This window comes from Camelus dromedarius, chromosome 1 (assembly GCF_036321535.1).
Source record: "Camelus dromedarius isolate mCamDro1 chromosome 1, mCamDro1.pat, whole genome shotgun sequence".
NCBI lineage: Eukaryota > Metazoa > Chordata > Mammalia > Artiodactyla > Camelidae > Camelus > Camelus dromedarius.
The window spans coordinates 9,142,304-9,170,303 of NC_087436.1; the positions used below are offsets into that span (position 1 = coordinate 9,142,304).

The 28,000-nt window shown below is 35.5% G+C and overlaps 1 protein-coding gene across 3 annotated transcripts in view; it reads right to left on the reverse strand.

The window, feature by feature from the left end:
* The window catches only part of FSTL5 (follistatin like 5), a 663,480-nt gene that overhangs the window by 602,355 nt on the left and 33,125 nt on the right, over positions 1–28,000 (reverse strand). For all 3 annotated transcript variants that reach the window (XM_064487260.1, XM_064487220.1, XM_010986860.3), the window contains exon 2: positions 15,753–15,894. In XM_064487260.1, coding sequence (XP_064343330.1) covers positions 15,753–15,878 — 126 coding nt within the window. In that variant the 5' untranslated portion in view covers positions 15,879–15,894. The remainder of the gene's footprint in view (positions 1–15,752; positions 15,895–28,000) is intronic.

Below are 28,000 nucleotides of genomic sequence, written 5' to 3' on the forward strand. Positions count from 1 at the left end.
ATCACTTATAACTGGTAAGAGGTGAAATTCCCAGCAGATGGTCATTTTGCTGCCAGGCATCACTCCGCTTGACTTACACATTCCTGGTAACAGCACTACCACAACAATGGACGGAGATGCTTTTGAGGTCATTGCTATGGACTGAATGTTTGTAATATGCTGATGCTTAACCTCCAGTGTGGAGGTATTTAGAGGTGAAGACTTTGGGAAGTAATTAGGTCATGAGGGTGCAGCCCTCACGAATGGGATTAGTGCCCTTACAAGAAGAAACAAGAGAGAGCTCTCTCTTTATCTCTCTCTCTCTGTCTCTCTGTCTCTCTCAGTCATGTGGTGATATAGGGAGAATCATTAAGAATGCTCTCACCAGACACCAGATCTGCTTTCACCTTGATGATTGACTTCCAAGTCTTCAGAATTGTGATAAGTGTCATTTAACCCACCCAGTCTACAGTATAGTGTTTTCATTAGAGCAGCCTGAACTGATTAAGACAGTCATTTTTTTATTGTTTGATAAGTTAAAAAGAAATAAGAAAAAGAGAAATAAGCTACAGTAGCTTCATTTAGAAACTCAACAATTCTACCAATTGTCACATAATTAAAAAATAGCTGTCTGTGTTTTCTGGTGGTTTAGAGGCTTCTATCTTATAAACGTTGGCAATTTCAATAAGCTGCTAGGTCCAGCAAGTCTCTATAATTAATGGTAATAAGATTGTGAGAAAAATAAGATATTCAGAAATGAATACCAAAATTAATGTGCTTTTCAGTGGCAAGCACTCTTTCAGAGGAATAACACTTTCTACAGTAAAATCTGATTTTACTAATTATCAGCAAACATTTTAAAAATAAAATGCTGAAGTCAATTTAGTAAGGATTGAGGAAAGATAAAAGCTGTTTCAAATGCCTTACATTAAAGAGTATAAATATGAAATGCCATACCTGAGAGACTACTTTATATGAAATAATTAAACAAATCATGTTAAGAACTTTGATGTTTTTGCCATGTACAAAAGCTGTAAGAAGTTGAAATGGATAATCCCTACATTTCCTCATATGTCAAAAAAGATAAATACCTTTAAGAAACATTTAAGCTATAAAGTGCTGTGATGTGTTTATCATTAAAATAAATACATAATTGAGGAGTGACTGTTTCTGAGTCGGATATTGCATTCTAATTCACATTATATTAAACTTTCCAAGGGGACTAAGCAAGAAATTCTAGAGCTTCAGTTTTAGTATTTCTTTCCTCTTAAAGAATGAATATTCAGTCCCTTAATCATCCTGTAATTGTTTTGCTCAACATTTGTCAGCAGTTGCATTAATATAACATCTGCTCCCATCCCCCCTTTTTTTTAACTAGGTAGACAAAAGAAAGATCTAGAACTAAAATAATTCTTAAGAGTCATTTTAAAATATTTTACAAAAATAAATACACTGATACAAACACTTTGAAAAACTATTTGAAATTATCTGTTAAAGCTAAATATACACCAACCCTATGATCTTACATCTACACTTCAAGAGAAACAAATGCACGTGCCCAGTAAAAGGCATACACAAGACTGTCTGAATAACCCCAAACTGGAAAATAGTCAAGAATACACCAAGAGAACAACACAAACAAAACTGAATTTTGTGTGATAAACCCCTTTAGAGTAATGAAAACAATATGTCTTTACTATATTCAACAGTGTAGATAAATATCACAGAGTATTTAGCAAAACAAAAAAGAGAGAAAAATGTAATACATTAAAGAGTACCTATTAGTAGGGTTCCATTTATATGGAGTTCAAAAGCAAAACATTTATGGTGAAAAAATGTGGAAGAGTAATTACCTTCAGAAGATGGGATTGATTAGAAGTGGTAAGAAGAAACTTCTGGATTGCAGGAAATAGTCTGCATTTTAATTTGAGTGTTAGCATTGTGAGCGTATACATATAAAAATATGTATCTAAATGTACAATGATTGCCTTGGTACATTACTGTATCTATTTGCATCAAGTTAAAAATTGAAAATTGATTTATTTCAATAATGTTCTTTAACAATACAGTCTGGTTACTGATAGCAGTATTTTGAGAAAGAGTGCTTCATACATGCCAGTTTGTGATTTAAATCCTGTATCACAATTCTCAAAATATAGCATCAACATTCTCTTTCTAGAAAAAACAAAATACCCTAAAATAGAGACTGGATTAATTGCACTGTAGTATCTGTAACTGCAGAAAGATATTAAGCCAGATCCTTAACATGGTTAATTTCAAGAGATGTCAAAGTCATCAGCTGCTGTGTATAGCAGCAATTAAGTCTAAAAGTCACTAGAGCAGTTTCCCAAATTGTTTCCCAGAATACCAGAAAGTGTTCAAAATTCTCTATAGTTCATTTAGTTGGGAAATTCTAGGTTAAGTAAAGTTTAGAATATTTCTCAGACTTTAATATGCTCCTGTGCATTGTGGATTTCCACAGAAGCATAATACGCAGTTTTCTCCAAATGACTTGGTCATTAGAATCCATTTTCAGCAGAACATTTCACAGAAATAATGCTCTCAAGGGCAATGAATGCAGACGTCTGGGAAGTGAACAGGGTATTTTATTATATCAATCAAAAGGAAAAGCCCTAAGATCTTTAGGAACATTTTCCAGAGAGAGGGACACTGAACACAGCAAGAGATTTTTATCTACAGCATTTAGATTGATTATATTTACCTTTTTAAAGGTGGGGGGAGGTTATTATAATGATGGACTCAAATAGTTGGGTGATATTTCACAGGGAGAATTTAAAGGAATTTCTTTTCTTTTGTGAAAATACATAGTTATTTGGAATTCCAAGTTTTGAAGAAAATGTTCCTATATAGGAGCTGAAAATTGGGTAGAGTTGGTAGAAATACTGTTGTGATGGAAATATCTGTACACACAATACACACATAGGCTGCATGCATGTAAATACTATGACAGAGTGTTTTGAACAAATTTATCAAAAAGTATATTGCTATTGTGTAGAGTTCTATCTACTCTTTGTTAGATCAGGATTTTATTCGCAAATCCATCTCTACTTGATGCTAACAACTTGGGCACATAACAATTAGGACCTAAAGTTTTCATTAGCCAGGTGAAGATGTTAGATTTGTAGACAGATAAGATGCATTTCAACTTTAACTTTCGCTGATGCTTTTGTCATGTATGTATAAATAAAAGCAATTATGTTTCCCCCAATTTTAGTATTTTCTCCTAGAAAAATCTTTTAGAATTGTCCTCAATTTAAAAAATATGTATATATACATATATGTATTTCTTTTTTTACCAAAAAAATTCTTCCAAGGCAATTTTTTATTATTTCTTCAGAACTTGGGATAGTCTATGTTCAAGAATACATATATATATATATATATATAGACTACATATATACGTGTGTGTATATATATATACTTATGTATAGACTATATGTGTGTGTGTGTGTTTCGTTTATTTAGTTGCAGCTATCTTTATCCTTTGGGGATATATTTGATTTTTGGAACTAGCTAAGCCATTGGAAACCAGAATCCACAAAATGACTAAGTAACCAAGACCATCCATTCTAATATTTTCATTTTTATTAAGCAACTGAAATATTGTATTTAAACTAGACTTTTTTATGAATCAAAATACATTATGAATCAAACTGTATACAAAAATAAATCCTAAATATTCCAGGTGAAACAGAAGTAGAATCAAGAGGGCGTTATGCTCAGCTTTCTGCCTACATGCCATTTTTGTGTGTTATTTCTTGGTCACAACCACATAACGTTAAAGCTAAGCATAAAATAGAAAGGGAACTAGTGATCACTCACAGATGTCTACACATTCCTTCCCTTAGGAACTCTAATACTTAATAAATGTTCTCCACTCAAAGAAAGAAATAGTTCTGTGGACAAACAATGTAGCCTTAACATTTATTCCAATACAATACAGCTTAAATATGAGCAAGCTTCATGTGAATTATCAAATATATTCACGTATGTATCTTAAATATCTATCAATTCAAAATAAACTTAAAAGATAAATACAAAAAATAAAAGCCAACAATACTCAGCTGATGATACGAGATTGCTACATTGAGTGATACACTGTTGACGCTATGTTAACGCTTGCCACATGCCTGTGGTGCTGAGAGGGATGTAGAACTCAGTAGAGTTAAGTACCTTTTACTTCCTTATTCTTCAAAGATGAAATATGAGTTCATTTTTAAGACTTGTTAAAAATCTAATATATAATGTGATAAAGCAAGAGATTTTTCTCATTACAATAGTTGTGTGTTCTCTTACTCTTTTCTTAATTGGAGTCTTTAATTTCTTCTTTTCAGTGTTATTTCTGCCATTTATGGTTTGCATATCGTTAATCTTCTCAGGGAAGTGAGTTATAGAGATAATATTCTAGGGAAATACTACTTTAGATCTTAAATTGGGTGTAACTGATTAATTTTAGTGTCTCATAAACTGACTGCAATATATGAATTCCTACATTTTTTAACAATGAAACATGTATGTTTTTTAATTATATGTATACTTATATATTATAGTAATATATATAATATGTAATAATATTATATAATTTAATTATATAGAATATAATAAAATAATTATTATGTAATTATAAAATATATTATTATATATAATTCTAAATACAGACATATAGGAATGTACATACATATAAAATGTATCCATATATATCTTCAGATGCACTGTAATAAAATATGGCATTATTTTAACCATATCTAATTTGTGTTAACAGTTATAGCTTTTAATTAATTATTGTTTTGTTAAACATTTGAAACATCTGTCCAAATGTAGACCCTTTTCATCATCTTCACGTTGTTTTTTCTGAAATCACACTAAAGAGGCCAACAGCGGCTTTATATAGCCTGAAATTTTGCAATAATATAAATAGTTCTATAAAATAATCACTTATTACTTCCAGGAGTTATTTTGTCAGATTTTGAGTAGAGGGTCCAGAACAGACCCACATAAAGATAGTCAACTGATCTTTGGCAAAAAAGCAAAGGCAGTAAAATGGAGCAAAGATAGCCTCCAACTTCAGAATATCACATTATATTAGATTTTCCTACACACTGACAATGAACATGTGGAATTTGAGATTTAAAACACAGTACCATTTACATTAGCACCCAGAAGTATTAAATACTTAGATATAAACCTAACACAATATGTACAAGATCTATATAAAGACAACTACAACACTCTGATGAATAAAATCAAAGAACTAAATAAACGGAGATATAGTCCATGTTCATGGATAGAAAGGCTTAATATTGTCACAATGTCAATTCCTCCCAATTTGACAGATTCAATGCAATTCCAGACAAAATTGCAGTAGCTTACTTTATGGATATTGACAACTGATTCTAAAGTTTACTTTGAGAGGCAAAAGACCCAGAAGAGACTATACAAAATTGAAAAAGAACAATGCCACAGTGGAAGGACTGACACTAATGCACTGGAGACTTGCTATAAAGCTACAGTAATCAAGAGAGTGTGCTATTGGTGGGAGGATAGACAAGCAGCACAGAGTAGAGTCCAGACCAGATCCACAGTATTAGAGTCAACTGATCTTGGGTGAAAAAGAAACAGCAATACAATGGAGCAAGGATGGCTTTTCCAACAAATGATGCTGGAACCATTGGACACCCATGTGCAAAATAATGAATCTAAACACAGACCTTAAACCCTTCACAAAAGTTAACCCAAAGTGAATCATAGGCCTACATGTAAAACGAAGACTATAAAACTCCCAGAAGATAACAAAAGAGAAAACGAAGATGATCTTGAGTATGGCAATGACTTTTAACATAAACAACAAAGGCATGATTCATGAAAGAAATAGTTTGTAGGCTGAACTTTATTAAAATTACAAAAGCCTACTCTGATCAGGAAAATAAAAAGATAAATCATGGTCAGGAAGAAAATACTTGCAAAGAGCACATCTGATAAAGGACTGCTATTCAAAATACACAATAAACTTATAAAATTCAACAATGAGGAAACTAACAACCCAATTAAAAATGGGCAAAAGAACTGAGAGACACCTACACCAAACAGGATATACAGATGGCAGATAAGCATATAAAAATGTGTTAAACATCCTATGTCTTTAGTGAATGGTAAATTCAAGCCAGGATGAGATACTACTATACATATATTAGAATGGCTAAAATCCAAAAACTGCCAACACCAAATGCTGCAAATGTGGAACAGCTCTCACTCATTGCTGGTAAGAATGGTAAATGATAGAGCTACTTTGGAAGACAGTGTAACACTTTCTTAAAGAACTAAATGTACTCTTATCATGTGATTCAACAATCACATACCTGGGAATTTACCCAAATGAGTTGAAAACTTATGTCCACAAAGAAACCTGCACATAGATGTTTATAGCAGTTTTAATTCTCCCAGTCAAGCAACCAAGATGTCCTTCAATAAGTAAGTGGGTAAATATACTGTGGTACATCCAGACAATAGAATATTATTTAGCACTAAAAAGAAATGAGCTATCAAGCCATGAAAAGACATGGAAGAAATCTTAAATGCATATCCTAAGTGCAGGAAGTCAATCTGTAAAGTTCACATTCTGTATGATTCCAACTATATGACATTCTGGAAGAGGCAAAACTATGGAGAGAATAAAAAAAAAAAATCAGTGATAATGGGAGGTTATGGCAAAGGGAGCGATAAATAGGCAGAGCACAGAGGATTTTTAGGGCAATGAAATTTTTCTGTATGATATGGCAATGTTGGGTACAAGTTATCATGTCTGTGTCAAAATCCAAAAATGATAAACCACCAAGACTGAACCCCAAGGTAAACCATGAGCTTTGGGTGGTAATGATTTGTCAATGTAAGTTCATGGATTACAACAAAGGTACCACCTGGTGCAGGATGCTGACAGTGGTGGAGGCTGTACAGGTAGGTATGATGCCAGGAGGTATGGGGACCCTCTGTATTCTCTACTCAATTTTTCTGTGGATATAAAACTGCTATAAAAATAAAGTCTATTTAAAAATTGAGAAAGGGAAAAGAGGCTCCTTTCTTAGGAGAAAACATAACCACGCTACCAGTATTGCTGATAGCATATGTAAGCAACCATCTGACAGAAGGCTGAAAGTAGACGTTTTTTGTTGGAAGGTTCTACCAGTTGGTAGTATAATGATTGGCAGTATAATCTTTGAATGGGCCACGTGTTTAACCCACACAGCTGATAAACTGCAATCACTTTCAGACAGCCTGATGGCTAGTTCAATGTCTTAACTAACCATTTTTTTTCTAGTGCCTAGTCCAGCATACGTGCTTAGCCACTCCATTTATTTTACTATAGACCAACCCCTATAAAGCCAACTTTGCACCAGCTGTCCCTGAAGGATGGTCCCTTTGTGCATGTTTAAAGATAGTCTTGAATGATGTTTTCAATCAATTCATTTGAGATGTTTGCCTCACCAACAATCACAGGCAAATCAGCACGTGTATTTAAGAACACCTCAATTTGAATAATGTTGTTCAGTACTTCGTGTGTAGTAGGGACTTAGCAAACACTGTTGAAATAATGAGTGAATTTACTTTTTTGTTGGTAAATGCTGGACTTGAAGAAAAGTGTGAATCTGGGGGACAGAGTATTAAAGGAAAGCACAGCCGTTCTGGAAGACAGGAAATCCGTTATCATCTCAGCTGAATGGCACACAGCCACATGTGACCTTCAACAAAGATCTTTGCTTCTCAGGCCCTCACTTTTCCCATCTGTACGGTATGCTCTTAAAGATAGATTGAATATTTGCTACTATCTTATAGCTCTAAAAACACTGCCTCTCAGTTCATATGGAAGGCCTGATGCCAGAAATAGGCAGTGAGTAATATTAGTTAAAAAGAATACTATCTTTTTTCAACTGTGGTTTATACACCTTAGGGTTTTTATCTCTTAAACATTTTGAATGTCATATTCGTAAATCAGGATATTTCTTTTTATTTATAATATGGGCTTTGCTAATTGAATTTGCATTAGAATTTTAATAATTAAAGATGTACGAAACTTATAATTTACACATTGAAGACGTTAATGTAAATACTAGCTTGAGCTGTATTAATATTCACTTATCTCATTCAGCTGTTCTTAACTTATAACCCTCTTTCCTGCATCTACAAGTTTAGAGTATCCACATTGAGCCCTGTTATAAACAATCACACCCATATTTTATTTTTTGAACAACATGCTTAATCAGTAGTAGATCTGGATGTACTAACAATAGTTTGTTTTTCTTTTGCAAACTGATGTGAATGAGCACTATCCTTTCCACAGAAATGATGAGAAAAGTACAACTAGATCTAAAGATAAGAAGGCTTTGGGAGTCAGAGGGAGATGAACAGTCACGACCAACCTGCACCTTGGTCCTGAGAGTCTGGTATTCCTTGGTCAGTAAAAGGATCAGTGACTGTTTAGGGAAACAGGAATAAAGCCATTTTTTAAACTATCAACATAATTTTTTAAAATGATCAAGTCGGGTCAGAGAAAGCACTGTGGCTTAAGTCCCTTGAAAGTTCATACTGGGGCTGTAGAAAACATTGTAAGTGCCCAAGAATAGTGCATAAATGGAGTTTTCTGGAATCCTGAGAACTTGGATCTAATGTACCATATGAATTTGACTTTATTTGACTACTTTGTTGTGAGTCATGGAAAAGATGTAAGTAGAAGCTAATGCATCACATTTTTACCATTTCAAAACTTCACATCTTCAACTGAAAGCAGCTCTATTTTTTTAAGATATAAGTATTACTTTTAAAGATTTACAAAAAGTATCTTAATGTAGGGCCACAGAGGTGTAAAGGAACAGACTCACCACCCTCCACGTCTGTACTAATAAGACTGCTTTAGGAATTCATTGTTAAAAGGATCAAATGACAATTTTCCATAGTAGTTTCCTATCCTGAGAATTTTAGAAGTCAGATATATCCTTTCATTGATTTATTTTTTGTTAAGCAAAGCGATTCAGTCCACTGCATGCCAATTTTCCCCAGATTAGCAAATATAACCTGGTTTAATGGAATAAACATGCAAGCAACATATTCAAAGGTCAACAAAACATTTTCTTTTTACCTTAAAGTCCTAGAAAGGACAAAATTAACCAGGTAAAAGGTAGGATGAAGCTACACCTATGCACTTGGTTTGCAAATCAACTTTGAAACACACACAGCATTAGTTTTGGCCTTAGATACACTTGATGGTGACTCTGACCTCCTGCTACAGGCGGTACTCGCCAAGTGCTTTGGGAGACAGCTCTCCACGGGTCCCTCATGTTTCTGCACATCTTGGAAGCAGAGACACCAACTGCCATTGGTGTTCCAGGTAGGACTACTGACCATCCAGTGTCCTAAAGATAATGTCTTCCTTTGGCGCAAAGAGTAGGCAGGCTTTGGTCCATACGATGTTCTTCAACCCACAGACCACAGATCTTGTGTAACATACTGCATGACGTGTGCAGGTGTAATCTGACCCCCTTTACATTGCCCTGTGGAAGCTGGGCTCAGGGCACTAGCTTAGTTAATAGTGGAACTTCATCTCTCAGAAAAAAAAAAAAAAATCTTCTTTTTCAAACATAATTTTTTAATTAAAAAATCTGATATTTATGAATAGTATTCAGCCATTATGATATCAATGGAATGCATACATATATATATTAATTAATATATTCCTTAACATTTAATTAATTCTTTGACCAGCACTCCATTTCCCTCATCATGACCATCTTTGCTCTCAGGCAACAGCCCAGCTTGCTTCTTGACCTCTCCGAAAGACATTAACACTTTAAAGGGCCTTCCCCTGAAGAAGCTGCAAGCAGTCAGATATTTCAGATGGAATGGCCCAATTTTTCGTCAGTTAGGAAATAATGCTCCTGGGCTTTGCCTGAAGGTTTCCAGCCTCTGAGCAGTCACCTTTTTGATGTGGTGTTTAACGTTTTTTTTTTTCTCTCCTTCCCTAGAGTTCTCTCCTGCCACTCTCCACCCTTCCCCATGGATCATTCTTTTAATACCAAAAGGAAAGCATCTCCTCCCACAAATGACTTCTTTGAATTCGACCGTACTGCGTGCATACCAATGCTCTCTGGATCTATTTCAATTATGCAAACTCTCTGCCCCATTCACATAGTAACTACTTTCATAGACAAATATTTTGATTTAGGAAGTAAAGGAATCATAAGGCAATTTTAGTTTGCGCTCTAAAGCTGGACATAGCATTTCCTGAACACACAAAGATGTGAGCAATTTCAGATCTTATAGTGGTCCCACTAGGTATACTCAAAGGGCGCTCCTTGCTGTCCTTATAAGATCTTCCCTCAAGCTTGACTCTGATGATCATTATCAGCACACAATGTAGCAGTGTGGTCAGTGCTGTGGGTAAGAAAAGGGATGTAAGATAAGGCATTGATCTTAACAGGGTTTACAGCAAACCAATTAGGATATACGGTAACATGCTGAAATATGCATATTTTAGGGTTGTAAATACAACAGGAGGTTTAATTGTGATAGAAAATCATGACCCAGCAAGAAACAGAAAAAAGAAAGAATGGATGGAAAAGAGGATGAAAAGTCTAGAAGTAGAAGTGAAAGAGGAAACCAAGGTAGTCCAGGGAAAGCAGCCCGGAAATCTTGGTTAGGTAATAGGAGGTTAAGGTCTAAATTTTTCTCTGTTGGTGAGGATAGACCATGGTTATGCTGAGATAGCAAATAAACCCCACATCTCAGTGATTTAAAACAAAAGCTTTTCCCTCATTTCACATTGCCAGGTAATCATCAATCGCCAAGGTGGTTTACTCAGCCCAGTGATTTAGACACTTGGGCTGATTTAAGCAGCCACCACCTGGAACAGATGATATTTGTCATGCTAGGAGGAAACGAGAGTTCAGGAAGGTTTTATCATTGTGATTGAATGTTCAGCCCAGATGCACTCCATGGCGCTCCTTAAAACTCATTAGCTGGAACTAGACACATAGTCCCACCCAAGCACAAGGGGACCAAGACATGACTGATTACTATATGATCAGAATATAAAGAGAATAGGAAGTTCTCAGGTCAAATTACTACAAAAAGTACTCATTGTGGAACCTGCGCTAAGTATCTAGGCTTGATATGAAACCCTAAATCCTGCTTCCTAACATTCTAAGTATGTGGTATTAATAGGTACTAAACATTGGTGAACCCCAGTTTTCTCATCCATCCAATAACAATAAACCACTTACAACACGAGGATCTTCGTATGATTAAATCAGTGTATAGAATAAAGCTAACAGACTGCCTTGCATAGAATCAATGCCTGGTGATACTGTTAAGTTCTGTAGAGGATGCTCTGAGTACACCAATTCTAGAGAAGGCTCAAAATTTGTGGGACTTCTGGAAACTTTCTTACCAATGCACATTGCCATGTGTTCCGACTATGCTCAACACCCAGATTCCTAGCTGCAGATGAGCATTTAGGGGAGTGACTATTGCTTTCTGGTGAGTCTCCATCGGGAAGGTGCCCTAAACCAGAGCTACAGCAACCTTCAGAAGAAGACTTGTTTCAGTCTGGCCAGGAAATAGATATGGGAGTACTGTGGTGGTGCTTATGTAGGGGCAGGAGAAACTATGTGAAAGAACATTAGACGGTTCTCTTTGAGGTCAATGTCGCGTCGCTCTACGACCATCATCACCTTTGTTCTTCTCTGGTCTACCAGTGCTTTTCTCTACCTCTTACTAAGCTCATTGAGTGTATCTGTCCCCCCCCCCCTTCTCCTTGGGAAAGTTACTTTTTCCTCTCTGGGTTTTAATCATATCATTTGGATGAACAGTAATACTATTCCTTGCATCCCATTATTGTAGAATTAAATTACAGCAATTAATGTATGTGAGAGTACTTAGCACAATGTAAGTATGCGGCGGTTGTTTTAAAATAATGAAAGAAAAAGCCACTGTTTGGATTTGCATTTTGTAATTGTATTTTGCAGTTTTACAGTGCTAATGAATTCCGACGTTTATGTTTGATAAATGCTGGTTGGATAAACACACTGGATGAAACACATGATCAGCTCCCTCGGATACATACCGTGGACTGTAATTAAGATTTCTATAGTTAGCATGATGGATTTATGTTTTTCATTTTTATCCTGAGACACAGACAAATGTGTTTTCAATCACAACTGTGTGTATAGAGAGAGTTGTAAATGATATAGCTTAAGTACCTATATATTTATATTTATATCTACAATATTTCTATGTAAGCTGACAAATAGGACTCACATTTCATTTTTTGCTCCCCAAAGGGAATTCATTATACAGTTGGCACACAAGTATTCAATAAAAAATGAATTCTATACATGTACTTGTTCAGATGTAAGGTACTGACACCTCTCTGGGGAAACTGTGGAAAATGTCTAATCAGACCTCGAGATCCATTGTATCTATTATTCATTTTATAGTTTGTAGTTAATAATTAATATTTAACACCAGATAAATCTAAGACAAACAGAAAATCTCCTCTGCATTCCCTAAGTCTTACAGAACTATCGAGGTTTATATTCTTTGCAGTTTAAATAAAACTATGTAGGTTAAAAAAGCAAATAAGAGAAAATCAATTTATGTAATGCTATTAAAATAATGTATTTTAAAGTGCATTAATATTGCTTTGTTGGTTTTACTCTGATGAAATTATAGAAAAGGAAATTATTTCCAATTTATTATTAATTGTAATTAATGATATAATGTGATTATATACGTATGTCATCCTGACATATTGTAGCCAGCAGACGGAATCATTCATTCCACATGTATTTGTTCAGCGTTTACTGTGTGCTGACTTCTGTTCTAGGGGCTGTGGGATACAAGATGAATAGTAGCCTAGATTATAATGGAAAGACACATCCAACAAACTAATACATAAGTGAAATAGATATCTTGACAAATAGTGATGTGCTCTGTGAATTGAAATAAATCAGAAAGGGGAGCCAGGGAATGTCTATGTCTGTTCCATTTCCAGTTATGGTTGGGAAAACCTAGCCAATAAAGTAGCCTATGAGCCTAATTGGAATGGGAATCAGTGGAAAAGGGGGTGACCAGGTATCCCTGGGATTCAAATAGTTACTGGTCCAAGCAAAAATAAATGCTATTAAGAGATTGGTCTTCAAGATTTTGGGAAAGGAAGGGTAGATCCCAGTGGTGTGTTAGGCAGGTAAGAGACCGGTTAGAACCCAACAGCCATGACTGTGCAGTAGAGACAAGGACCTAATCAGACAGGGCCCAATGCTCACTGTAATATAGTTAGCGTTGTAGTTAGGCCCCCATGGGTTTTTCTGTGTGTATCATGGGTAACGACATGTGCAAAAGGGGACAAGCATGACTGAGCACTGCAGGAGCAAGAGATGTCAATCAATCAAGAGACCACCTCTAAGAGAGGGTATGAGAGAAGGGGAGACAAAGACTATTGCTATCAGCCCTTGGATCAGCCCACCTCCCATTCTTGGAGAGGTACTTTTCTTTCACTGATAAAACCTTTCGTATTTTTGCTACACAACTCTTCCATCTCCCATCTGAATTCTTATCTTTCTGGTAAGACAAGAACTGGGGTCTTTTCCCTCCCCCTTTTGGGGTAACAATTGGGTCGGGGTTGACAGGAAGTAGAAAGTATCTGTTGGGGTTTTTGCAGGGACCTGAACAACTCAAGGTGTGTCTTTATTCCTGTCAAATACACACACCCACACACACACAAAATCACAAAATGCCTTTTATAGCTTAATGTCACCTCTGTCCCAAGTCACTTGAAAGTTAGATATTACCATGACATTCTCTGCCTCTCTGCTTTCAAATACCAACAATCATGTATTATTTCTAACTATTTAGAGGTACAGACTAAAGAGATGGAAAAGATCGGGAGGTGACTTTGATCAATTTGGTGGACATTAGTGTTTCCAAAATAGGTTTAACTCATTGTGCCGTTTCTTTTCTTTAAAGGTTAATTGAATCACATAACAATGGAGGATAAGTAATTTATCTTCAACATCCAAAGTTAATTCAGAATCGTTTATAAATGTACTCTAATACATACAAATCTGCGGTATTATATTTTAGCAAGGGGACAATCAAAAACACCTAGTCATGCATTCTACCTGTCATTTATTTTTCTGCCATCAATTCAATTAAACAGTAGCTACTATATTCATGGCACCACAAATGAAAAGATTAGAAAGACACAGTTTCTAACCTCAAGACACCTCACTTAGGGCAGACACACAGCACGGAATAAATATTAACTGGGTCTCTAACAGCATGAGCCAATATGTTGAATTAATAATGTGTTTTGAGAACATTCATAAAGCATTTACTATTTCTAAGAGTGGGGCCAGGAAAAAACTTACTGTTAGTCCATGAAGTAGAGGAAACGGGCGATAATTAAAAGATAGTGGAACAAGACTAATTTTCCAATTGTATTTAGCCAGACTAGACACACTGAGAACTTACTTACTTCTCCATGTGACTAAGTTTCTACAATGCTTTTTGACACTGAAGTATATTTTATATTTTACTTATTTTCTTTTGTCTGCCTATCAAGTCTATCTTGCATGTTACATAATCTAGCCAATTGATATCTTTAATAAATGCACGCATTCAGAAAACCTCTAACATTTCCAAGAATTTTGATTTGTTATCTATAGAATGAAAATACATACATCTTCATAAGATTATTTTAAATATTAAATAAAATAATAAATTTAACAGCATAGCCTAGGATCTGGCACATAAAAATCCCAGTAAAGGTTCGCTATTTTATCAGATTACTATAATATTATGAAATAATTTCAACAAAAATATATGCAATGTAAATGCCAAAAGCATGTATTGAATGTAAGGGAGAAAATCAGTATGATCGTGTTTATTTATTTTACCTATTTTTTAAAGGACAAGTGACAAGAAATTTTAAAATATATATTTTCCTTTCATAATTTAGCATTTCTTATCTTTTGTATGCTGTCTATTAAAACCAAAATGTGTTATTTACTTTTATTTGATCGAATAAAAGTTGCTTTAGTCTCTTGGTTTCAGTATCATGATCTGTTACTAAAATAAAAGCACCAGATTTATTTATTGTAAGTATATAATCTATATCATTTATAGTATGCCTAGATGTCAATTTATTTTATGCTTGAAAATATTTAACATAAAGGAATGACATATTTCCTCAACATTGGACCACCCAAAATGATAATTGTTGATGAAATTAAAATGCCTAATGATTTCTATAAAAATAAAAACTTTGTCAAACTACATGTCTGCAGATGGTATAGACATCCTTTTTGTTTAGCTTTATGGCAAATTCAAGAGCACAACATTTTTGTTTCCGTTTCAAAAGTTGTAAACTAAAATTAATATGGAAATAAGAGAAAGCATCTGGGAGTTTAGGTCTTAACGTATTTCCTTATTCTTACAAATCCTTTACTATTACTTCACGTAAACTTTTAATGATATCTTTTTAAATGACCCATCTCTATACTTTGTCAAGAGGTATTTAATTCTCCAGATTGTAAATTTCCAAAAGTACTGCCGTTTCACGTTTTACAATGTGTGTTTTTGCATGTAAATTATATTCTGAAAGCATATTCTGAAATAAGCGCTCCTAAATGAGTAGTAACTCAGACGTCGAATAGTTTAGCTCATAATCTGCAGGCACCATGAGTCAGTTCAGAATGTGATTGTACCTTGTGTCGCAATCTTATGAGAGGCTGATAGGATTTAAGGCCATATCCCGCTTCTTTGGTTGGCCTTCCTTCGGACTCCAGAAAAATGAATCCAAGAATCAAAACAGCTGGCCAGCACTTAAACATCCTTATTGGTTTACACCTGTGAAAATTAACAGTGCAAATAATCAGCAAATACATGATATACTGGAGAAATGTATCAAGAATTGCTCAATAGGAAATAGAAATCTCCACTGAGCTAATCGAAACTTGGTGGCAAATGTCAAAAAAATCCATCATAGGTAAGCATCTCTGAACAAAGATTATGAACCTCCTGATCATAATAAATACTGTTTGTTTGTTTCACTCATACAGCTTTATACAACATTCAATAAGTAGAAACATAGGGGCAAATAAAAATATATTGAGGAAAAATTAATAAACATAGGCTGAAAGAAAATGTACTAAAACCAGAGAAAACATTAAACTTTGATTTACTTTTAAGCATCCATACAGAATACATTTAACAACATATTTATAAATTTCTAACTCCTCATTGACTACATTTGATGAATAAAGTTTAATAAAACTGTAGCTGTCATAATTTACTGGCAAAGATCAGTGAAAGGTTCATAAGGTAGTCTTCCATGGTAGGTACAACAGAAATTATGCAGGTGGGGTATATTGAGTTATGAATGCATTTTTCCAATAGTATCTAAAGGGACATTTCCTAGAAAATTGCTTTTTAAGTGCTTTAAACTCAAGTCCTATGATTCTTTCCGCAGCTCTCTATTATTGGATATACCAGAGAAAATTGTAAAATGGCATAAACATATTACAATATAAAGTCGAAGCTCTCTTCCAAACAAATCTATGCCTTGAGTTCATCTATATTTTTCTTTATCACTTTCAGAACACATCTCTGCCCCTGTTGTGACAACAGTAGGCGCTCTTTGTCTTGCCAAATCCAATCTGTTCATCTGACATCTTGAGAAACTTTGCCAATTGACTAACCCTGTTTTTCAGTGTATTGAAACTCTCTCTCCATTATTTTCCTCCGTCTTTAACCATGCTCAAATTACCCATGGTTTAAAATAATTTCCCTCCTCTACTTTCTGAGTTTTCAGAAAGAGTTGTCTGTCTCTTTCTGTTCATTTTCTGACCAATCATACTTATCTCCTCATCACTCTTTGATAGAGATATTTTTTTTTCCTCAAAAAATGATCACTTTAGTTGATGTCTATAACATCTGGCTCCTCTGTTTCTATGGAATTTGTAAAAATGCCTTCCCAGTCCTGTGGCAAGTTCATCCTTTTTTATTTTGCCATGAAATACTATATTTTGTTTAATTCTATTAACCATTCATCCTACTCCATGCACTCAGCCAGACATTCAGCAGAGTCTATGGTTGTAATTATATGTATTGCTTCTCATTCAGTCCCCAGATTGGTATAATTAGCCTTCTTCACAGCTCCACCTTCATGTTCCTAAAGCAACTCCTCATGGTATTCATACCCCACATCAAGCCATGCTTTTCCAGACTCTCATTCATCCACTTGATGAAGCCAGAAACAAGGGAGACACCTTTGACGTCTTCATATTAAACCCATCTCTAAGTTCTGTTAGTGCTACCTTCATAATATATCTCTCAAACATCAGTTCCTTTCTAAGACCCCTGTCACAACCCTAATTCAAGCTACTGGCACCACTTAGCTCTCGAAATGCCCCAAACCCATCATTCCTGGCCTTCCACACTTAAACACATGCACCTTCAATCCTTTTCTACACAATGGCCTGAGTCATCACCTTAAATTCAAACATCACAGTGTTGTTGCCTTTACTAGTAACTTTGGGCTATATTTATTTGTCCTTGAGATAAAGAAGAAAATCCCTGGATCCTACAAGATCCTCTAGCATCTTGGCTCTGCATGTCTTCCTTTTGTCTTCAAATAACCATTCTCCAGCCAGACTAATCTTCTTGCAGTTCTTTAAACTTATTTTGTTCATTCCTACCCTAAGGCTTTTGTATATCCATTTCCTCCAACTGAAATACATTTTTCCCCATTTATCACCCAAATACCATCACATTTCAAAAACATCCCATAGAATCGTTCCCCATTAACACCAAGCCAGTTACGTTTCTTGGTTACTTTGCTTACAGATCAGTCTTCCTTCATTTCAGAACATCTAATTATACACCATTAATATGAATACTTTAATGATTCTGGCTTTCTTCACTGGACTATATACCTGCCTTCTCCTTCAAGTTTCATGAATGTTGGAATCTGCTTTGTTTCGCCCCCCAAGCATTAGATCACCTGGGCCTACCAAGTCGTTTGACACTTACTGGACACTAAAGGAATGAATGCATAAATGAATGTCATCTCATCTACAAGGGTAACAAGAAAGATCGTGTTTTCCTGCATTCTGACCACGTTGAATACAATTCCTATTTCCACTGCTGCTACAAAACATCTGAAAACGAACCCGGGAAAACTAAATATTTTCTTTTGCAATCCATCCTTTGGCTGTCATTTTGATGTATGGTCTAATCCTTCTCTCAGAGGTAAATATTTGTTTCACAAGACAACTGGATGGAATATTTTAAATCCAAGATAGAGACCAAGAATAAAGCCAACAATTGAGGTGAAGGAAGATTTTCGTCAGAGCTCTGAATATTATGTTCCTTCTGTTATGAGCCGGGAAAGGGAGGGAGGAAGGGGGCCTGGCAACAATCCTCTCCCATCACGATTCTTGTGAAGGTGAGGTCCTAAATATTCCAAGTGCTCATTTCAAGCTTTGTCTTTTTTGTCTTTCTCTGTCCTCTTTCTTTTCCCTTCCTAACCTCTCTGTCTCTTTTCCTTTGTGTAAACACACACACACACACACACACACACACACACACACACACACACATCTCCCACATCAGAAAGAGTTCATCTACTATAAAATATAGAACTAATGAACAATGAGTTAATTTTAGTAGGTGAATAAAAATCTCACACATCTTGGGTGCGTAAACTCCCACACATCAATAATTAGATCAACAGTCTCCTGAAATATTTTTTTCTCCCAAAAGGCAATAGGATAGGAATATCTACTTTAAGAAATTTCAATAAAAGTTGGAAAAATAAGTCAGCACGTAAATCTTCAGTGTAGTATATGCAGCCTATTTATACTATTTCAATCGCCTCCTACTGTGAACCATGATTAACTTTTTTCACTGGTAGTCAGGATTTTCAAGTCTAAAGTTTCTTAAAAATACCATGTTATACAAAAATAAAAATGCCTTTTCTCAGCAAAAATGACTGTACAACTGGAGTGATTTACTTGGTATTACAGATGAAGTGAAACAGAACTAACATTAAAAGTCAGATAACTTTTTTTTTTTTTTAGGAGAACACTGATTTCTATTACAGATGGGCATTTGAGCTCAGCAGTGGGGTGTTAGACAAGACAAAGAGAAAAGACTAGTTTCCGTGTTTATCTTCTGTGAATGGCTATCTCGTAAGATTCCCTCCATTGAAATATCACTAAGAAAAATACTAGAATTCAGTTACATAGTTATCAAATGGCAACTTAAACAGAAAGAGGGCTTTTCTCAGTGGATGCTCAGAAAATATCAGCTTCTTCCCTCTCCCCATCTACAGGATCCAAAGAAGTCATTATTCCATCTTGAAAAGTTTACTTGTCCACAGGTGTTCTGGAAATTGTAAATCAGCAGTAACTGATCCCATGATATACTGACTCATGATCTCACTTTCTCAGTGTAGTAACCTCTGAAAACCTGCTTGATTTCATAATTAATTGGCAGTTTGTTGACAGCTCAGGAAGAACACTGAAAAGCATGTGACTGAAACAAACAAGCTGGAACAGATGGTGAGATAATGATCCTATGACTTTTCCTTGTAACCTCAACATTTATATTAGAAGCATCAAAAATAACTTCACAAGGGGAGGGCAATGGCTCAGTGGTAGAGCACTTGCTTAGCATGCACAAGGTCTTGGGTTCAATCCCCAGTACCTCCATTAAGAAATACAAATAAATAAACTTAATTAACTCCTCCCCCAAAAGAAATAAATTTTAAAAAAGAACTTCACTATTGACTTAGAGAAAACAACATGCTTGTGTACCCAAAAGGTATCTGTCTAACTTTGAAGTTAACAAAGTTGGACTTAAAAATCATAAGGGGGATGGACAGAGGTTTCTTTCCTTCAAAAATAGTGTTTTCCTCTGAATCAAACTATTTTTTTTCACCATATGGCATAATATGCCATGTTGCTTACGGCAGTAGGGTTTAGAGTACTTATGTTATTCCGTAGATTCAATTTAGAGGCATTTTGATTTGTTTACAGATTCCATATAATTGAATGTCTAAGCATTTGGGAAGACAAAATAAGAGGGTTAAAGCATTGCCTTAGGAACAAAATGCAGCATTTGAGATAGAGAAGGAAACTTCAGTGTCACGGCTATTAATGCAAAGAAAATCAAGGATGAGCAAATCCCCAATATTATCAAATGTTTCAGAGAAGTCAAGCATCCTAAGAGTTTCACCAGGAGCACCCTCACTGTGTCTCCCTCCATCCTAGAAAGACAGCTTTCAAGAGATAGCTGCAGAACCTCCCCTGGGAAACCTTCCCTGCCAATCTCACACCAGCTCTGCTGTTCTCTGCTGCAGTCCATGAGTGTTTACCTTGCACGTGGTTATTGATTTAGGAAGGCTTCCACCCTCATATGGATATGGAAGGAAATATGCAATAAATTGGTTCTGTGACAATTAGCAAGTTTCTAAAGTTCCACTGGCCTCTCTTTGCTCTGTTCCATAACAGGAAGGTGCCGAAATAATCACGGGTGATTTTCCCCTTTTTGGTATCCTGGAATTCAATGAGATGGAGAAACCTTGTGTCATGCTGTACAATCTAAGCAAAATCGATTGCCTTACTTGGACCCCATCTGTAAGAAGAAATTTATTTGCTTATAAAGTCTAGCACTTGTACCAGATTCTTCCTACTGAGTAGATTTATCGATCTGGAGAGAACACAGGTTTGAGAGAGAAAATTATGATTTCTATTTTTGAGACACCTTTTGTAGTCCTATTGGAGATATTAAATGGACACTGAGATATGGAACTGAGAGCTCAGCAGAGAGGGATGTGCTGGAGACACCTGTTTGGAGTCGTTAACGTTGATATTTCTTCTCATCTCAGTATGAAATGGGAAGCGGTTAGAGAGGAGAAAAGGTCTAAAGACTAAGTAAGCCCTCAGGCAGGTTTAGAGGCTGGAAGAGAAAATTAAACGCTGCTAGGAGGTAGAGGAAGTGAGAAGACTGAAATGGCAATTTTAGAACAATGATAGATGGGCATTTTCATCAGAGCAGAAGGACTGGAGGCCAGAGCTGTCTGCATCATTCGACATCCGGTATTTTCACTGGTTTGCTTGTGTGTTCTCTGTCCAACCAGAATGTTCTCTCCATAAAGATGGGGCTTTGTTAATCATTTGTGTGAATCAGAGCAGTATGTGGCACACAGCACAAGCTCAATACATAGTTTTGATTAATTAATTAGTCAATTAATTAATGGTGATGAAGTAATGAATTTTAAATTGTAGGTATAACATTAAAGGATGCTTAAAATTCTTCACGTGATCAAAAATATTCATGAAAACTAAGAAATCAATCTAGAAGCAAAAGGCTTTTCTTTAACCCCTGGATCAAAAAAGCTTTGAGCTTGGCTTTCAATCGGAGGTTCTTTTGAAAAAGCCTCACTTGTCAAAGACGGGCCTTCTCCTGCCTTGGCTCCACTGAACCTGCAAGGACCAGAGACGCTGTCCCACGTCCGTCAGGCTTGTCTGTTGCAGCGACTGTTTTCATCTCCTGACCCACTTTAGCAGGACACCCACCACTGTGAACTCTGGGGTTAAGATCTACTTTAATATTTCTCTGAGGAGGAAGTATTGTCCATGAATCCAGTTTTATAACAGGCATTGGATTCTTTCCCATTCAGGGAAGAAGATTATTTCCATTCAGCAGTGAATTATCCTCATCAGAGCAATGGATTCTCCCCATCAGTGTCCTATGTCCAAATACTCATTCTAACAAGCATCACTGAACACAAAAGAAAACCAAATAATGAAAACACTAAGAGTCGTACAACCACAGGGAAAGCAACAAAGGCAGAACAGATCATGTGTACCCTACTAGACACGCTGGGATGGTACCTTCCTTGTGGTATTTAATCACCCCAAAACATTTTCTGATACAATTGCTTATATTGAATTACTCTCCAAAGAAAGAGAAACTTCTCAAGATAAAGTGTCCAAGGCTGACTCCGATCAAATTTGACCCATGGTTCTGTTACACAGTTCTACTTTGAAGACACACACAATGTGGCAGATATAAAGGGAGAGCCTATAAAAGAAGTAGCCATAGAGAAAAAAACAATTATTCAGACCTTATCCAACTGGAAGAGGGAATCTTTCACTTACATTTGCTTTAGAGCAATGTAAGGGAAGACGTAAGCTAACAAATGCTGTCATAATGGGAGAGTAATAGCTTTAATGGCCAGATTGCATGGATAAGACTGGTTCGAATCTATACAGAAGCACCAGTAAACATGGAAATTTCCTTATCCTTAATCCTATGGCTCATGTTGTGAGTGTGTCTAAAACTTTTCAAAGTAATGCTCTAAGTTGAAGGATTATAAAATGTGCAGTGTACTTTTTTTCTTAATATCTGGGATAAGAATAGAATTATAAGCATTAAATAATAAGAATTATGATCATTAAATTAATTTCACTCTTTCAAAGAAGGAGGAACTTGTATTTTAATGACATCTGAGTCATTAATTCAGATGAACAAAACTGTCCAGATTTTAATCAATTATACCTTTCAATAGCAGCTTAATTTGAAGCTGAAAGATGCTAAATATAGATAAAATATATTCATTGCCATTTTAGAAGGACTGCAGTCTAAAATGCATAATAATTTAAGCTCACATTAGGAGAAAGTATTCACACTAACTTCCATTTAAGTGAAAAAAATGTATATTATCCTGCTTTAAAGTAGTGAAAATTTGACATTATGAAAAAAGCATGTTAGGGGGGAAATACTGTTTTCCAAAACCATCTTTGCTTTACAAAAGTATGTGGCAGTTACATTAAGTCTTCTGGAGCACTGAAAAAAATTTTTTAAATAAAATATTCAAGTGCAATCTATAATGCCAGATAACAAAACAGAAAAACATACTAGAGACCTAGTGTAACGCTTTCCTTTTACTTGAGAGGAACAGGAAAACCAGTGAGAATGCGGTTTGCCTATGAGATGAGCGGTGAGGGCTTGGAACACAGCTGTCCTGATGCCGAAGACACAGGTCGTATTTTTTAGATGCTGCAACATACCCAGCTAGAATCCATTCACTGTGGATTCTAGGAAAGGTACAAAGACACAAATGAAGCTTTGCTTAGAAATAGCATCTCTCTGAGCCCTTTCACCCTTGTATTTGCTACTTGCTGGGCTTCCTGAAAGCCAAATGCTGGGACACCAGAGTCACCACCTCTTCAGAATCCTGTTGCGTAAGTAGAATTTTTGGAAAACTTTTTGTTTGTACATTTGTTCTATCACCATGATCTTCACTGGGAAGATGGTTATACAGAGTTATGGTTCAAGTTATACGCAGATGGTTACAGTTATTCTCCTGTAACTATAATTACATTTTCTATATGTAAAATTATATATATAATAAATATATATATAAAACTTGTGTTAGATATATAGATATAATTATATAATCATGTAGATATTTCTGGTTATACATACATAAATGGTTATATATATAATACAGAATATGTATATGTATTTAAAGAATTTGTTTGTTTTTGTTTTTGCTCTTGCTAAAACAGAATTATTTCATTAAAGAATGAACTTTGGGTTTAGCTCGCTTAACCCAGGAAATATTCTTAAATTGTATAAACTTACAGTAGGCTGGACTTCCACCTGTATACACCAGTGTCTCAAATTTAGGCAGAAAAAAACTAATACAAGCTTCAGTGACTCATTTTCAATCCTCCCAAAGAAGTCCTGGGACTTTATAAATACATCCATGATTCAACAGTCAAAAGGCATATTATGTGTAGCCTGAAGTTAACTTAATTCCCTATGTCCATTTTCATGATGACTTCAGTAGACACTATTTTAAAACTAAACTTGATTCAGTTCTTTGTGTACAGCCTATTGAATCACGTGCTGTCAGTTTCTTCTTCACAATGAATGACCTCAGTTATCTTAGAGCAGATTGGATCCTAATATTCTGGATTATGTATGTTTTTATGTACATGTAACAGACCATCATTCTCCCACTTTGCCCCATAACGTGGTGAAGAGTGACAGGTCACGGTCGGGTCCTAATCTGACCGAGGTTTTGTGACATAGCTCACCTGCTGCTCTTAAATTTCTCTGCTGTTTGCCTTACCTGCCTTACGTGTGACTAGTTCAAAATAAGAAGCCACTTCAGTATGGTTCCTCTACTTCTTTTCCACTTTTGAAAACAATTTTATTTACTTTATTGTTATTTGAAGGGGGAGGGAGATAATTAGGTTTACTTATTTATTTATTTGATGGTGATACCGGGGATTGAACCCAGGACCTTGTGCATGCTAAGCATGTGCTCTACCACTGAGCTACACCCTCCCCCGGTTCCTCTATTTCTGTATTCAATTTACTACACAGGTTAAATTTCTGAGTGTTAGTTTATTTTCCCTGAAATATGACACCAAACAGGCACTTTTTTTTCTTGTTTGATAAAATGAAGATATTGATTTATAAAAACCTGACCAAAAAGTCCTTTTAATACTGAGCATGCTATAGCGGAAATAACACTCACCTAAAAGTCAAAAATGGATTAGACTTATGGCTGTGTTCCTAAACTGTTTTCTGAACAAGTGTCTCCCAGCTAATGCACAGAAGCCTCTTCATGAAGTGAGTCCTTTATGGCACCTTTAACCCTTTTCCCTTCAATCTCTCAATAGTCTCATTTCATTTCACCTTCCAGCCATCCTTATGCAGTGCCTTTTTCCACTTTTCTTCATTCACCTGACCTCTGAAAGCTGATATCCCAGCTTAATGTTAGATTCAAACAAGAAAATTTTAATCAGAATAATAAAGTTCATTTCTCCTTTGTCTTTTTATTTTTATGTTCAATACTAGATCAAAAAAAAAATAAGGAGCAACAGCTGCATGTCACAGTAATATAAACTGAAAGATATAAAAAATACCTTCTTTCTTTTCAAAGTAAGTACCAGCTGGAAGTGATTATGCAAACCAAAACTAACCAACCACATCGATCGCAGTTTTTCTCTCTTTTCTCCTATACACTACGGATGTAACTTACTACATATTGCAAAATGGTAGCTAAAAATTAGCAATTTTATATATGCTTGGCGTGAAAGACCTGTTATTCCACTTTGTATCTAAACTACAATAAATTTGCCTATTTGCCTGATATAATATGAAAAAAATGAAAAATGATGCTTTGAAAGTTTAAACGTAATAATATATTATATGACCTTGAAGATATTGCCCTGGTTCAAGAGTAGAGAAAATTATTATAGGTTATGTCTTCTGAATTCATTGCCTTCTACCTTGATGAGCACTTAAAATGTAAATTAAGGGAGAATACAGCTCTTAGGATTGACTCTGCCTAAAATCCCAAAGGTACTATGTTATAGATTTTATTTGCTATTAAAAAAAATCATTGCAATTTTGTCAATGTCAGACATTTTAAATTCAACCTATTCCAGACCAAATTTTCTAGCAGCCTATGTTCTTTAAATCTGGAACTACACTTAGTATAGAAGGGAAAAAAAAATCTGTCACAGTTTAGCAATGAATTCCTGCATAAGAAACGACTTAATTTTCCTCTGTATTTAAAACTGAAATGCCAGCGGAGAAACTCTCCCGTTCTTTCAGACCAGCTGAATCTCAGAGGAATTTCTAGCTGAGATTCAGGAAAGTGTGGGGAGAGTCCAAGGATAGAGCCCAGAGTCAGCAGAAGTCATTGTGACCCAGTATATTTTCCAGAAGGACCTCATGCCTCCCCAGAAGGGGAGATCTTAGCCACCTGGTATGCAGAAGAAAGAGGAAACTTGATTAAAGTTACTTCTAGCTCCCCGGGAGGGGATTCTCACAGTTTCTCAGCATCAAAACCTCCATGTTTTCCTGGGAGATAGGAAAAGCAGATAGTAAAGCATATAGATCAACTTCAGCTAGGTCACAAAAGAGGGACACATTCCCAGAGATCTGAAGCAAAGCAGACAAGAGTATTGGAAACTTCCCAGGAAACTCCTAACAGGAATTAACAGGAGCTATTCCAGCCAGGTATGCGGCCAGTGGTGACCAATGATCAAAACACAAGTCATTAATTAGCAAAAGCCCAGCAAAAGTCGAGGTAGTTTTCAGCAAGTGACGTAAGAGAACTTGCATTTTATGTTATAACCAACAGTTTTCAAAATTCACAAGTAAACTACAGATAAAAGGTTGGATTAAGAAGAAGAAGAAAAAGGAACATTTTATCAGATAGGGGAAGAAAGAAAACTGAAGACGGAAAACACAATCAGTCATACAATGTTTTATATTGTAACAGTAAAGAGAATATTTGGGATATTTACTCAGAGACAAGGATACCATGTGCTTTCACAATCTTGATAACAAGCTATCAACATAAAATCCACCAGTGTAGGTAGCCCAGATACGTGAGTCCAGTCAATAAAACTAACAGTTTACTAGAGTCTACAACCTAGAAACACATTTTTCTAGAAGAAAATAAAGGCAAGGCACAGGGACCAATGCGATCTCTGAAAATCTCACCTGTGAGGCTTTTGGGGGTGAGTCCTTCTAATTAAATTGAGGGGTAAATACTACATGGAATGGAACTACATAAAATTGGAGCTGACTTGCCACTCCATCGAGATGCTGCCTCTAATGTGAAGGCAGCTAACAAAAATGTAGTCCCTTGCAATTCTGCAAAATCCACAGTAACTTGACAATCAATATTTTTATTTTATATATATATTTGTTTAAACCATTTTGGGTCTCAATTCCTCTTCTTCTCTGGATCATGAATATGTAAACCTCACAGCAGAATTGGTTGGGATGGAGACCAATTAACATTTATTTGCCTTCCTTTGTTCTCCTGGAATTAGAACCAGAAATGACCCTAACAATGCCTTGCAGCTAGGGGTTGAAAGAAAGGCCTCTCAAGTTTCTTTAATAAGGGAACCTATTGCCGAATGGGTCCTTGAGCACCCAGAGAGGAGCCAAGAAAATACTGAATAAAAGCTGGAAAGCCTATCAAAACTTCCCTCAAGCACACTTAAATGCTTCTTTTATTTCATTATTTTTTTTGAAAAAGCAAGGTACAAGCTGGACTCAGCCCGCTGACTGTCCTGTAGTTAAACACACAATTAGCTGAGACCAACCCTTAGAGGGCAGAATTGCCCAAAAAGCACAGGGAAAAAACTACCTCAGGGAATGCAGCCGCCCCTCAGCTTTGGCTTCTGACTTCTTGTATTTTTAATAAATTTCTGACTATAGTCTCTAGTTTTTACTTTTAAATATAATGTATATAATTTCAAATTTAATGTATACAATTCATCCAAATATTTAATGGATTGGGATAAAGCCAAAATTTTTAAGAAAAAAAATCCTCCTTTTCTCAAAAATATTTTATTTTCAGCTAAAGTTTTTTTCACTTTAGTTTTTTATTTGGTCTGGAATTAATCTGAGGTGTGGCTTGAGGACAAGATTTTATTTTATTTTTATTTTATTTCATTTTACTTGCATTTTAATTTTATTCTATTTACAATTTCTGAAAAAAGTTTATCTGCTTTATAATTCTGTCCTGGTTAAATACTAGGTTTGGTGCATCTGTGATTAGGTTTTTTAAATTCTCTATTTGGTTCCATTAACTTATCTATTCCTAGGCAGATGTCACAGATTGTAATGACTGGAGTTTGATAAGAATTCTTGCTATTCAGTAAGGAAAACCCTTGGTCTTTTCTCCTTCCATATCCATTTCAGAATGAGCACATGAAGGTCTTTAGCAGAATGTGTTGCCATGCATGTTTGATTTCCATTTATTTTTAATTCTTCATAAAAATTTACTGTAGCGGTTTACTATCTAAGCAGCACACGAAATTTTTTAAACCCTTATGAAAAGCTGTCTTTAATAGGTGAATATACATTTTTTACATGTATTAAGACTGCAGACATATTTTAA